The sequence below is a fragment of the Panthera pardus genome, unplaced genomic scaffold (genome assembly GCF_024362965.1).
Source record: "Panthera pardus isolate Hobbes unplaced genomic scaffold, ASM2436296v1 HiC_scaffold_12, whole genome shotgun sequence".
In the NCBI taxonomy this organism is placed as follows: Eukaryota; Metazoa; Chordata; class Mammalia; order Carnivora; family Felidae; genus Panthera; species Panthera pardus.
This window is the reverse complement of record NW_026526677.1, coordinates 114277571-114290780: the sequence shown is the minus strand read 5'-3', so window position 1 is coordinate 114290780 and position 13210 is coordinate 114277571. Positions and strand designations below refer to the sequence as shown.

Here is a 13210-nt window from a genome sequence, read left to right as displayed (position 1 = left end):
CTGCCTTCTCCTACTTGCACTTACTCTCTTTCTCTGTCTCTCTCAAAAACAAATAAACATTTTTTTAAAAATTAAAAAAAAATCAAAATATAAAGTTTTTTCCATCCAAAGTATTTCATCATCCATGGGAACAGAAACTGATATCATTGCACTACTGATCTGTAGTATATGGGTATGTAGCCTAAGTGGAAAATTATTGGTTATTTTACCTTGGTAATGATCCCACCCTTGCCCATCTCCCTTTTGTGTTTTCAAAGTTCAAAACTAGACATCATTATTTGGAATTTTGTTTTTGTTTTTTGCCTTGACACTGGATTCTGGTAAAGATACACATATAAGTGGCAATTTAGTGCATTAAGGAATTTTCAGTCTAACAGGGAGAAAGAACACACATGGATAGTGTATACAAATTACCATAATATGAATTAAGACTGTGTGAGGCACCTGGACTCTTACTATCCTCAACTTAGGTGTTCGACAAAGAAATGCATTGTTAGAGGGGTGCCTGGGCAGCTCAGTCTGTTAAGCGTCCAACTTTGGTTCAGGTCATGATCTCCCAGATCGTGGGTTCGAGTCCCGCATCGAGCCCTCTGCTGACAGCTCAGAGCCTGGAGCCTGCTTCAGATTCTGTGTCTCCCTTCTGTCTACCCCTCCATCATTCACACTCTGTCTCTTTCTCTCTCAAAAATAAATAAACATTAAAATTTTTTCTAAAAAAAAAAAAGTGTTTTCTTAGAGAATTCATTGGATGCTTGCTCAATTGTTTTTCATCACATACCCTCAGTTCTGTAATCTTGACAGGAAAAAGTACAACGACACAAGTATACTTCATTTCTTATTATTTGCTCTTACATAAACAAAGTTACACATTTCCTGCCCACATTTTAGATTTTTGCTGTGTCCTGAGTGTGGTAGTAAAGAAGAAGAAAGAGGCTGCCCCTGCCTTCATGAAGCTTCTTATTTCGGTCTCTGCAAATGGTTCTCAGAAACAGCCTTTTTGGTGTGGCATTGTTGATGCAGTGACCGTTGTACAGGAGTCTTTTGGCAACTGTCACTTTGACTCCTGATCTATTTTCTTCTATAATTTCTATAATTCTCAAAAATTATGTATCTCTCTGGAAACTTCACAACAAGAGTGAAGTTTATATATTAATCCACCATGCTGCACCCCCCACATGTGTGTTTTATTACTGTTTTTTGTGTTTCCCCCCATTCTGTCACTCCTTGTGTTTTCTTCTCCCACAGTGTTTGGTGGTGTTGCTTTGGGTTTTTCCTCTTAGGAAAAGAAATGGACTGGCATATTCACTCCTGTTGAGATACTTGGCTTGAATTTTAAAAGATAATTTTTCATTTTTAAAAATTATTTTTTGAAAAATTTTAATGTTTATTCTTTGAGAAGGAGAGAGAGAGAGCACAAGCAGGGGAAGGGCAGAGAGAGGGAGACACAGAATCCGAAGCAGGCTCCAGGCTCTGAGCTATCAGCACAGAGCCCAATGTGGGGCTCAAACTCATGAACCATGAGATCATGACCTGAGCCAAAGTCAGAGGCTTAACTGACTGAGCCACCCAGGTGCCCCTCATTTCTAAAAAGTATTTTAAAAGACTTAAAACCATTTAAATCATTTAAAAACAATTTCTGGGAAGAAGTATAGTGAATTTCTAAAAGTGGGATTTTAGACACTTGTAACATGAGCAAAAGAAATAATTTTGAGCAGGTTCTCTCAGGTGGCAGGCAGTCAGCTTCCACCACTCAGAGCAAGTGCTGTTGTAAGATTTCAGAGGAACAAAATTTGGCCCATCCCTTCCTGTATCCCTTCACTGATTGATTAGTCAGCTTCCACCACTCAGAGCAAGTGCTGTTGTAAGATTTCAGAGGAACAAAATTTGGCCCATCCCTTCCTGTATCCCTTCACTGATTGATTAGTCATAATCATCTTAATGGTACTGGCATCTATCCTCTAGTGTACCTGTGAGGGCTTCTAGAGAGAAGAACCAGTGTAAAGTATTTAGAACAGTGCCTATAACACAACACATGCTAGACACCATTGGGTTGCATTATCATTAGTGCCACTATTGTGATCATCTTATCCATTTACATCGTCTCAAAAAAAAGGTTGCATCGTTTCAGAAAAAGGTAACATTCCTGAAACTACTTAAGTGAAATGCACATGCAAAGCATAACTTCCTTGTAAATAATAGGAATCATAACAATTTGTAACAATTCATAGTCCCACCTACCTCTCTTTTTACACTATGAATCTTCCTTCCAGCCAAAGAAATTTAATGCGTTGTCCTTCAAGTCTGCAGTACTCAGTATGCTGTCATGTTCTTCTCATTGTTTGTTCATGTTCACCCCAGCTCCAAACTGCACCAGCTGTACTTTTGCTCTACCTTCCTAATCCAACCTATCTAAGCACCAACTTAATGTCACTTCCCCCATGAATCTCTCCATGACCAATCCAGCTTATGATGACCACATTCTCCTCTGAACTTAATTACTGTAGTACCACTGGTTTTATACTTCTACTCCATAGGTATTTTTGTGGGTTGTCTTTTTACATGAGTGATCTTCTTTGGAACTATATTCTTGAGGCTGTTTTTCCATTTACCTGTCTACTTCATAGAAACTAGCACATACTACATACTTGAAAATATTGGTTGAGACTTTATGATTTTTTTATACCTGGTTTTTAAATATATGATGTACCTTTTTCAGGCTACAATAAAATTAGGTGATGTATTTGAACTGGAAACGTTTTTAATATTCTGAAGCAAGATTTTATGCCCCATAAAATACCACTGTTTTCTTGCAAAGCCCCTTGGTGAATGCTAAATGTCAATTAATACTCTTTAATGGCACCCAAATTTTGTTGAGATATATTTAGAAAGAAGAATGGAAGCACACTTAGGGATTCCTACCACTGAAAAGTACTGTCCCAAATTATTTCACACACGTTATCTTGTTTAATATTCTAAGCGAAGGACATCAAGGAATTTCCTCAAGTCTCACAAATATTCAGTGGCAGAGCCAAGATTCAGTTTCCCAAGTTTCCCCCCAAAACTCTTCTACCTCTTTTAATTCTTACTTCAGTTGATGACACCATTCTCCAGACTTCCCAGACAGAAATGTGTATCTCATCCAGGCTTCTCCTTCTCCCATGCCCACAGGCAATATGTCCTCCTGATAATACACCTCAAATCCATCCACTATCTTCATTCCTACTGTTAGTGCCTTTGTTTAAGAATTTATCATGTTTCAGGCGGCAAGGATGGATGAAGCAGAGCAGCGAATCAGCGATATAGAGTACAGACTTATGGAGAATAATGAAGCAGAAAAAAAAGAGGGAGACCAAAGCAAAAAAAGAGCATGATATAAGAATCAGAGAACTCAGTGACTGATTGAAAAGGAATATCATCAGAACCATAGGGGTCCCAGAAGATGAAAAGAGAGAAAAAGGGGTAGAAGATTTATGGGAGCAAACCATAGCGAAAAAGTTTCTTAACCTAGGGAAAGACGCAGACATCAAAATCCAGGAAGCACAGAGAATTCCCATTAGATTCAACAAAAACCAGTCATCAACAAGGCATATCATAATCATATTCACAAAATACTCAGGCAAGGAAACAATCATGAAAGCGGCAAGGGGAAAAAAGTCCTTAACCTACAAGGGAAGACATATCAGGTTTGCAGCACACCTATCCACAGAAACTTGGCAGGCCAGAAAGGAGTGGCAGGATATATTCAATGTGCTGAATAGGAAAAATATGCAGCCAAGAAATTTTTATCCAGCAAGGCTTTCATTCAAAATACAAGGAGAGATACAAAGTTTCCAGGCAAACAAAAATTAGAGCAGGTTCATGACCACTAAACCAGCCCTGCAAGAAATTTTAAGGGGGACTCTCTGAAGGGAGAAAAGGCAGAAAAAACCAAAACAAAACAAAACCCAAAGCAACAAATACTGAAAGGACCAGAGAGCACCACCATAAACTCCAACTCTACAAGTAACATAATGGCAATAAATTCATACCTTTCAGTACTCACTCTAAATGTCAATGGACTAAACGCTCCAATCAAAAGACATAGAGTAACAGAATGGATAAGAAAACAAGATCCGTCTATATGCTATTTATAAGAGACATATTTTAGACCTAAAGACACCTTCAGATTGAAAGTAAGGGGGTGGAGAACCATCTATTATGTTAATGGTCGCCAAAGAAAGCTGGAGTAGCCATACTTATATCAGACAATCTAGATTTTAAAATAAAGACTGTAACAAGAGATGAAGAAGGGCTTTATATCATAACTAAGGAGTCTATCCACCAAAAAGATCTAACATTTGTAAACATTTATCCTCCAAACGTGGGACACCCAAATATATAAATCAATCACAAACATAAAGAAACTCATTGATAATAATACCATAATAGTAGGGGACTTCAACACCCCACTTAGAGCAATGGACAGGTTATCTAAATAGAAAATCAACAAGCAAACAATTGCTTTGAATGATACACTAGACCAGATGGATTTAACAAATATATACAGAACATTTCATCCTAAAGCAGCAGAATACACATTCTTCTCCAGTGCACAAGGAAGATATCTAGAATATCTGGACACTGGGACACAAATCAGCCCTCAACAAGTACAAAAAGATGGATCATACCATGCATATTTTCAGACCACAATGCTATGAAACTCGAAATCAACCACAAGAAAAAATTTGGAAAGATAACAAATACTTGGAGACTAAAGAACATCCTACTAAGGAATGAATGGGCTAACCAAGAAGTTAAAGAGGAAATCAAAAAGTACATGGAAGCCAATGAAAATGACAACACCAAAACCTCTGGGACACAGCAAAGGCAGTCATAAGAGGGAAGTGTATAGCAATCCAGTCTTTCCTAAAGAAGGAGGAAAGGTCCCAGATACACAACCTAACCTTACACCTTAAAGAGCTGGAAGAAGAACAGCAAATAAAACCCAAAACCAACAGAAGACAGGAAATAATGAAGATTAGAGCAGAAATCAATGCTATCAAAACCAAAGAAAAGAAAAAAAAAATCAGTAGGAAAGATCAGTGAAACTAGGAGCTGGTTCTTTGAAAGAATTGACAAAATTGATAAACACCTAACCATTTTGATCAAAAAGATAAAGGAAAGGACCCAAATAAATAAAATCACAAATGAAAGAGGGGAGATCACAACCAACACAGCAGAAATAAAAACAATAAGAGAATATTATTAGCAATTATACACTAATAAAATGGGCAATCTGGAAGAAATGGACAGACTCCTAGAAACATGTAAACTACCAAAATTGAAACAAGAATAAATAGAAAATTTGAACAGGCCCATAGCCAGTAGAGGAATCGAATTAGTAATTAAAATCTCCCAAAAAACAAGAGTCCAGGGCTGGATGCCATTCCAGGGGAATTCTGCCAAACATTTAAGAAAGAGTTAACACCTATTCTCTTGAAGCTGCTCCAAAAAATAGAAATGGAAGGAAAACTTCCAAATTCCTTCTTCAGAAGGCCAGCATTTCATTACCCTGATTCCAAAACAGGACAAAGACCCCAATAAAAAAGAGAACTATAGACGAATTTCCCTGATGAACATGGATGCAAAAATCCTCAACAAGATACTAGCTGACCAGATTCAACAATACATTAAAAGAATTATTCACCACAATCAAGTGGGATTTACACCTGAGATGCAGGGCTGGTTCAATATCTGCAAAACAACCACTGTGATACATCAATAAAAGAAAGGATAAGAACCACAAGATTCTCTCAATAGATGCAGAGAAAGCATTTGACAAAATACAACATCCTTTCTTGATAAAAACCCTCAAGAAAGTAGGGATAGAAAGATCATACCTCAAGATCATAAAAGTCATATATTAAAGACACATCACTAATATCATCCTCAATAGGGAAAAACCGAGAGCTTTCCCCCTAAGGTCAGGAACAAGACAGGGATGTCCACTCTCGCCACTGTTATTCGACATAGTATTGGAAGTCCTAGCCTCAGCAATCAGACAACACAAAGGAATAAAAGGCATCCAGATCAGCCAGGAGGAGGTCAAACTTTCACTCTTCACAGATGACATGATACTCTATATGGAAAACCCAAAAGATTCCACAAAAAAAACTGCTACAACTGATCCATGAATTCAGCAAACTCACAGGATATAAAATCAATGCACAGAAATAAATTGCATTCCTATACACCAATAATGAAGCAACGGAAAGAGAAATCAAGGAATTAATGCCATTTAGAATTGTACCAAGAACCATAAAATACCTAGGAATAAACCTAACCAAAGAGGTAAACATCTACACACTGAAAACTATATAAAGCTTATGAACGAAATTGAAAAAGACAAAAAATTGAAAAATATTCCATGCTTCTGGGTTGGAAGAACAAATATTGTTAAAATGTCGATACTACCCAAAGCAATCTACGTATTCAATGCAATCTGTATCAAAATAATACCAGCATTCTTCACGGAGCTAGAACAATCAGTCCTAAAATTTGTATGGAAAAAATTTGTACAGAAAGACCCCGAATAGCCAAAGCAATCTTGAAAAGGTAAACCAAAGCTGGAGGCATCACAATCCTGGACTTCAAGATGTATTACGAAGCTGTAATCACCCAGACAGTATAATATTGGCACAAAAACAGACACTCAGATAAATGGAACAGAATAGAGAACCCAGAAATGGACCCACAAACATATGGCCAACTAATCTTTGACAAAGCAGGGAAGAATATCCAATGAAAAATAGACAATCTCTTCAGCAAATAGTGTCGAGAAAACAGGACGGTGAAGTTCAGAATGAACCTGGACCACTTTCTTACACCATACACAAAAAGAAACTCAAAATGGATGAAAGACCTAAACATAACACAGAAAGCCATCAAAATTCTAGAGAAGAAAGGAGGCAAAAACCTCTTTGACCTTGGCTAGAGCAACTTCTTAACACATCTCCAGAGACAAGGGAAACAAAAGCAAAAATGAAGTATTGGGACCTCATCAAGATAAAAACCTTCTGCACAGTGAAGGAAACAATCAGCAAAACTAAAAGGCAACCAATGAAATAGGAGAAGATATTTGCAAACGACATATCATATAAAGGGTTAGTATCCAAAATCTACAAATAACTGATCAAACTTAACACCCAAAAAACAAATAATCCAGTGAACAAATGGGCAAAAGACATGAATAGACGCTTCTCCAAAGAAGACATCCAGATGGCCAACCAACACATGAAAAAATGTTCAACTTCACTCATCATCAGGGAAATACAAATTAAAACCACAATGAGATACTACCTCACACCTGTCAGAATGGTTAACATTAACAACTCAGGCAACAACAGATGTTGGCAAGGATGTAGAGAAAGAGGATCTCTTTTGCACTCCTGGTGGGAATGCAAACTGGTACAGCCACTCTGGAAAACAGTATGGAGGTTCCTCAAAAAATTAAAAATAGAACTACCCTATGACCCAGAAATTGCACTACTAGGTATTTATCCAAGGGATACAGGTGTGCTGTTTCAAACAATAACCAAAGTATGGAAAGAGCCCAGATGTCCATCGATGGATGAACGGATAAAGAAGATGTGATATATATATACAATGGAGTATTATTCGGCAATCAAAAAGAATGAAATCTTGCCATTTGCAACTACGTGGGTAGAACTAGAGGGTATTATGCTAAGCAAAATTAGTCAAAGAAAGACAAGTATCATATGTCTCAATTCATATGAGGACTTTAAGATACGAAACAGATGAACATAAGGGAAGGGAAGCAATCATATAAAAACAGGAAGGGATGCAAAACATAAGAGACTTGTAAATATGGAGAGCAAACAGGGTTACTGGAGGGGTTGTGGGAGGGGGGGATGGGCTAAATGGGTAAGGGGCATTCAGGAATCGACTTCTGAAATATTGTTGCACTATATGCCAGCTAACTTGGATGTAAATTTAAAAATATTAATTAATTAATCAAAAATTGGTTTCTATAAATAAAAACATCGAGTAAACATTAAATTTATTCTATAAATAAAAAACATTTAAAAAAAAAAAAGAAGAAGAAGAATGTGTCATGTCTCACCTGAAGAGATGTGATCTGTCCAGGGTATCTTTCACACCATCAGCCCAGAGTAATCTTTGTAAACCAAGAATATGAACATATCACTCTCCTGTGTCAACACTTACCTGTCACCTAAAAGATGAATTAAAACTCCAGAGAACTGCATTCACGACCTTCCCATCTGCACCTCTGGTTGCTCCCCAGCTTGTAAGTTATATACATTTGAGCGACAGGTAGGTCTCCCTGGAGCTCCCTGTCCTTCCAGGGCCCACACTGCCTTCCTGCCTCACAGGACTTGTCCTCTTACATACTTCTCCCCTACTCATTCTTTCAGGCTTCATTTCACTGCCATTCCCTCTAGGAAGGCTTATTCAGCCCAAGTTTTATCCTGTCAAAGTTTAGAACTTCCTCTTTTTGGCAACCATAGCAGCCTGATTTTTTTCTTTTCATAGAAGTTATCATACTGGTCTCCTTTTTTTCTTTCCTTTTCTTTTTTTAATTTTTTTTTTAATGTTTATTTTTGAGACAGAGAGCACGAGCAGGAGAGGGGCAGAGAGAGAGGGAGACACAGAATCTGAAGCAATCTCCAGGCTCTGAGCCATCAGCACAGAGCCCGATACAGAGCTGGGACTCACGAACCGTGAGATCATGACCTGAGCTGAAGTCGGCGCTTAACCAACTGAGCCCCCTGGGCACCCTCTTTTTCTTCATTGAACAGATATTGCCTGGGTTTTCACTGTGTCAGACACACAGTGCCTGTGTGTGAGGGCTGGGACTAGAAAGAGGAAAACACTTTCCTGCCTTCAAGTCTCTTGCATTCTAATAGAGACGACATGCAAACACTGTCCTCTCAGAGGCTTGTCCCAGGGCGTCCTGAAGACACCAGCCATGGCTTTTCAGTGTAAAAACTATGACTCTTAGAAGCAGAATTTTTATTTTGGAATATTTACTTTTTTTTAAATAAATTTTATGAATTTATGAATTTAATGAATTTTTACCTAATGCCCTCTCAAGCAACTTCTTTAACCCAATATATGTTGCTAAACTACACCTAGGGTGTTACATGAGTTGCTGGAGCTTCCCTTAGAAAATAAAATTGCTAAATTGTGACTATTTACACACCAGATTATGATAAAAGGCACCTGCTAATCACCTTTTCCAATAGCAAAGGGTGAAGATTATGAATTATTATCATTGGTATGATGCTTTATGTGAAGTGGTACTCATTATGTTGAGGTTGATGTATATGTAGCACTTGAGAATTTGAATTATGAATTTAGTGTTATTAACATCCATAATCTGTGAATCTGCCTATGAATACTACAGTAAAATAGTGTTCTGAAATTATGTTACAGAACAGCCAGCCAAGGACCAGTCTATCTCCTGATGTTGGATCCAGAGTGCAGAGAAAATACTGATGAAGAATAACAGTAACTATTAAATGGAATCATTATTTTTGATAATCTCCTGTAAATATATCCTAGATTTCTGCATTTGTTAATAATTTAAAATACTATAACCATAAAATAAAGGTAAATCATAACATGGGTAATGGAGATAAATTGACTAGTTTACATTTATGCTACAAGTTTATTATGTATTTTATTGATACATTTTTAGTGAATGGAAGTGCTTCATTGTTTTTAATGGGCATGCTTCTGAAAATAAATTCATTATATTTAAAAATACAACAGGATATTTTGTTATTAAAATTATGTATTAGCTATAGTTGTGAAGCTTTGTTTTTCTAAAATTCCTAATAAATTCTATTAAATTTTGGTACAGTGGTGTAAAAAGTTTATGATTTTTTTAAGTCTATTTATTTATTTTGAGGGAGAGAGTGGGGGAGGGGCAGAGAGAGAGAGCAAAAGAGAGAATCCCAAGCAGGTTCCAAGCTGTCAGCACAGAGCCGATGTGGGGCTTGAACCCACCAACTGTGAGATCATGACCTGAGCTGAAGTCAAGAGTCAGATGCTTAACCGACTAAGCCACCCAGGCATCCCTAAAAAGTTTATGATCAGTCAGTAATATCCCACATATATAGGAAAGCTATTTGTTTAAGACTTTGAAGGATCTCTGTACTTTGGAGTCATTGCCAAGGGATGTTAAGAAAACCAAAAGAGGGGCAAGGATCTCTCTCTGACACTCTCTCTCTGCCCCTCCCCCGACTCGTGCTCACGCGCTCTCTCTCTGAAAATAAATAAATAAATAAATATTTAAATAAAGAAACAAGAAAACCAGAGAAACCCCTTGTATGATCATGAAACTTCATATGACTATCAAAGTTTTTTCATAGAATTATGATAATCGCATATGTCTTTTTATTTTCAATCAACCTTTCTACTTCAGGCTCTCTTCTGGATTGCTTCAGGCTGAGTTTCTGACCTCTCACACCAGTAAGGCTGACAGCATGGCATTTGTAGAGCATGGTGAGATGGCCAGAGTAAAAATCTCTCGTACCAGGCCTGTCTTACAGGTCCTCAGAGCTTTGCCCTTGGCCCCTGGAGAGAATGTGCGCAAGGTTCCGCCCCCTGAGGCCTCCTGCCCAGCTGGCGGCCTGTTTGCCACCTTTCCCTCAGGGCACCGGTTCCCCCAGCCAGCACCGCACCCTGGGCTCAGCATGCCTTTCCTGTCCCACTGCCATCCACCAGAGTCCCCCCAAACACTGCTGAGGTTGACTTCCTCGAGTGCTTCCTAAGAATCCTCTCTACTACCGCTGGTATAAATTATGTGCCTCCCTGACTGTAGTTACTTGTGTGGACGTACCTCTCTTGTGGATAGAGAGCTCCTGACAGTCAGAGGTGGTCATTCGCATCGGTGGCCTTAGGAATTAAAGCGGGGACCCAGAGGCAAATCAACATAACGAACGTAGGGGAAAATAATTCAACCGTTCCCTTTATCAAGCCCCTACTATGTGCTAGGTGCTGCTCCAGATATTAGGAACACAATAAAAAACAAAAGTAATTATATTCTTGTCTCATGGAATTTACATTTTAGCAGGGAATACAGATTTTCAACATAAGAATATGCCAGCAGTTATAAAGCATGCTGAATGAAAACCCGAGCGCAGTAAGGGGGCACAGTGCTGGCAGGGCGATTTCAGACAACAGGTAGGGTGGCCAGAGAAGGTCTCGGAGAAGGTGACGTTTGCGCAAATATCCACGTAAAGTGAAGGGGGCCTTGGTGGGAGTGGGAGGAGAGCTCAGCCAGCGGGCAGGAAAGGGGGGTTTTTGTCGCATGTGTCTGGTCCGTGGTCCACATCTAGAAAACAAGGGTCTAGAACATAACCTTAGCTGCACGTTGAACTTACACGGGAAACAAGGTGCGGTTTGGGCATTTCCATTTTTTTAAATCTCCCCAAAAGAATTGTAATAAGCAGACAAGGTTAAGAAACAGTGATGTGGAAGCAACAATGAGAAACCAGAAGGTCACCCCCCTTCCTGCTCTCCCAGCGGCTTTGTTGTCCCCAGCCCAGACATGCACATGTGAGTGGGCGTTGGTACATCAGTGTGAGGACACTGTGACTTCAAGCTCTGTGAACACAGGGACACAAATGACATTCTGCATTTTGAAAAAACCTTCAGACTTCACCGAAAGAATGCTGTTAAGAGAATGAAGAGGAGAGAAGAGCCTCCCGGGCCTGGAGGAGACAGAGAGCAGGTGGCAAACACCATCCTTCCTGGGTCCCTACCCGGAGGCCCCGGCCCTTTGGTCGTTACTCCATTCAACAAGCCCACCCGGAGCCCCTGCTCCGGCCCTCAGAGCTTCCTTGTATTCAGGATTGATCTAGGAAGAGGTTCAAATAGAGAACTCTAAATACAGATGCAAATAAATTAGAATTTATAACTGTGCTCTCAAATCTGTATTGTTAATGAAGTTATAAAATGGACATTCCCAAAATGGGCATTTTACCTCCTCGGGTGAAGGTAGTGATGAAAACAGCACGAGGTGGAGGTGAGTGGTCCTGGGAGAATACGGCAGGATTCACTGCACATGTGGGTGTTTGACAAGCGGGCCTGTTGGCAGCCGCGGGGCTTGGGCGGCTATGCCTATGTGCGTTTCTTCCCTCGCGTTTCCAGAAGAGAGAAGACAGGACTCAGTCCCAGGGACAAGGGATGCTTCAGCCAGATCTAAGAGGACTGTCCACGTATTTAGAGAAATACTCCTTTCCCAGGAGTGGTTTTGGCCGAGGGTGCGCATCCAGGAATACCTACCATTACAGTACATGGATTGTTATTTGCTCCAGGCAGGCAGCCAAAACACATATTCTCCTCTCCCTTTACAGGTTAGAGTTCAGAGACTCAGAGACGTTACTCCCATCCAGAGTCACACAGCTGGCCGGTGGCAGATTGAGATTCAAACCCAGGTCTGTCTGGCTGCAGCACCCATGTTCTTTCTGCTACATATGGCGGCTACTGGATGAAATAAGGGAGAAGAGAAAAATGAAAAAACAAAGATTGGGGCGCCTGGGGGGCTCGATCAGGTAAGCGTCCGACTTCAGCTCAGGTCATGATCTCGCGGTTGGTGAGTTCGGGCCCCGCGTCAGGCTCTGTGCTGATGGCTCAGCGCCTGGAGCCTGCTTCCGATTCTGTGTCTCCCTCTCTCTCTGCCCCTCCCCGGCTTGCACTCTGTCTGTCTCAAAAATAAATACGCATTTAACAAAAGAAAAAGAAGAAGAAAAGGAAAAATGAAGATCAATGGGAAGACATGACTGAAAGAGAAAACATTTTGTACTTTCCTGTTTTTGGGGGTAGAAGCATAGGTTTCAGGAAGGCAACAGAAAATTTCAGGCTCAGGTTTTAAAAAATAGAAAGCTGCATGTCACTTCTAGCAAATAATTGGGGCATTTTTTTATGCTATCAAGATACAATTTTGTGAATTGGGATTTTTTTTTTAATTTTTTAACATTTTTATTCATTTCTTGAGAGACAGACAGAGTGCAAGCAGGGGAGGGGCAGAAAGAGAGGGAGACACAGAATCTGAAGCAGGCTCCAGGCTCCGAGCTGTCAGCACAGAGCCCAACCCAGGGCTCAAACCCACAGCCATGAGATTGTGACCTGAGCTAAAGTCGAACGCTCCACCAAATGAGCCACCCAGGCGCCCCTAATT

The 13210-nt window shown here is 39.8% G+C and overlaps 1 protein-coding gene across 10 annotated transcripts in view; it reads left to right on the top strand.

Moving 5' to 3' along the window:
* Window positions 1-9883, top strand: part of CEP126 (centrosomal protein 126) — a 102640-nt gene extending 92757 nt beyond the window's left edge. For 6 of the 10 annotated variants that reach the window (XM_053900590.1, XM_053900588.1, XM_053900586.1 and 3 more), the window contains one exon: window positions 3261-6576. In XM_053900590.1, coding sequence (XP_053756565.1) covers window positions 3261-3371 — 111 coding nt within the window. In that variant the 3' untranslated portion in view covers window positions 3372-6576. Of the gene's footprint in view, window positions 1-3260; window positions 6577-9456 lie in introns of those variants that run through there. The other 4 variants (XM_053900591.1, XM_053900589.1, XM_053900587.1 and 1 more) reach the window with 1 other exon arrangement.
* The last annotated feature ends 3327 nt before the right edge of the window (window positions 9884-13210 follow it).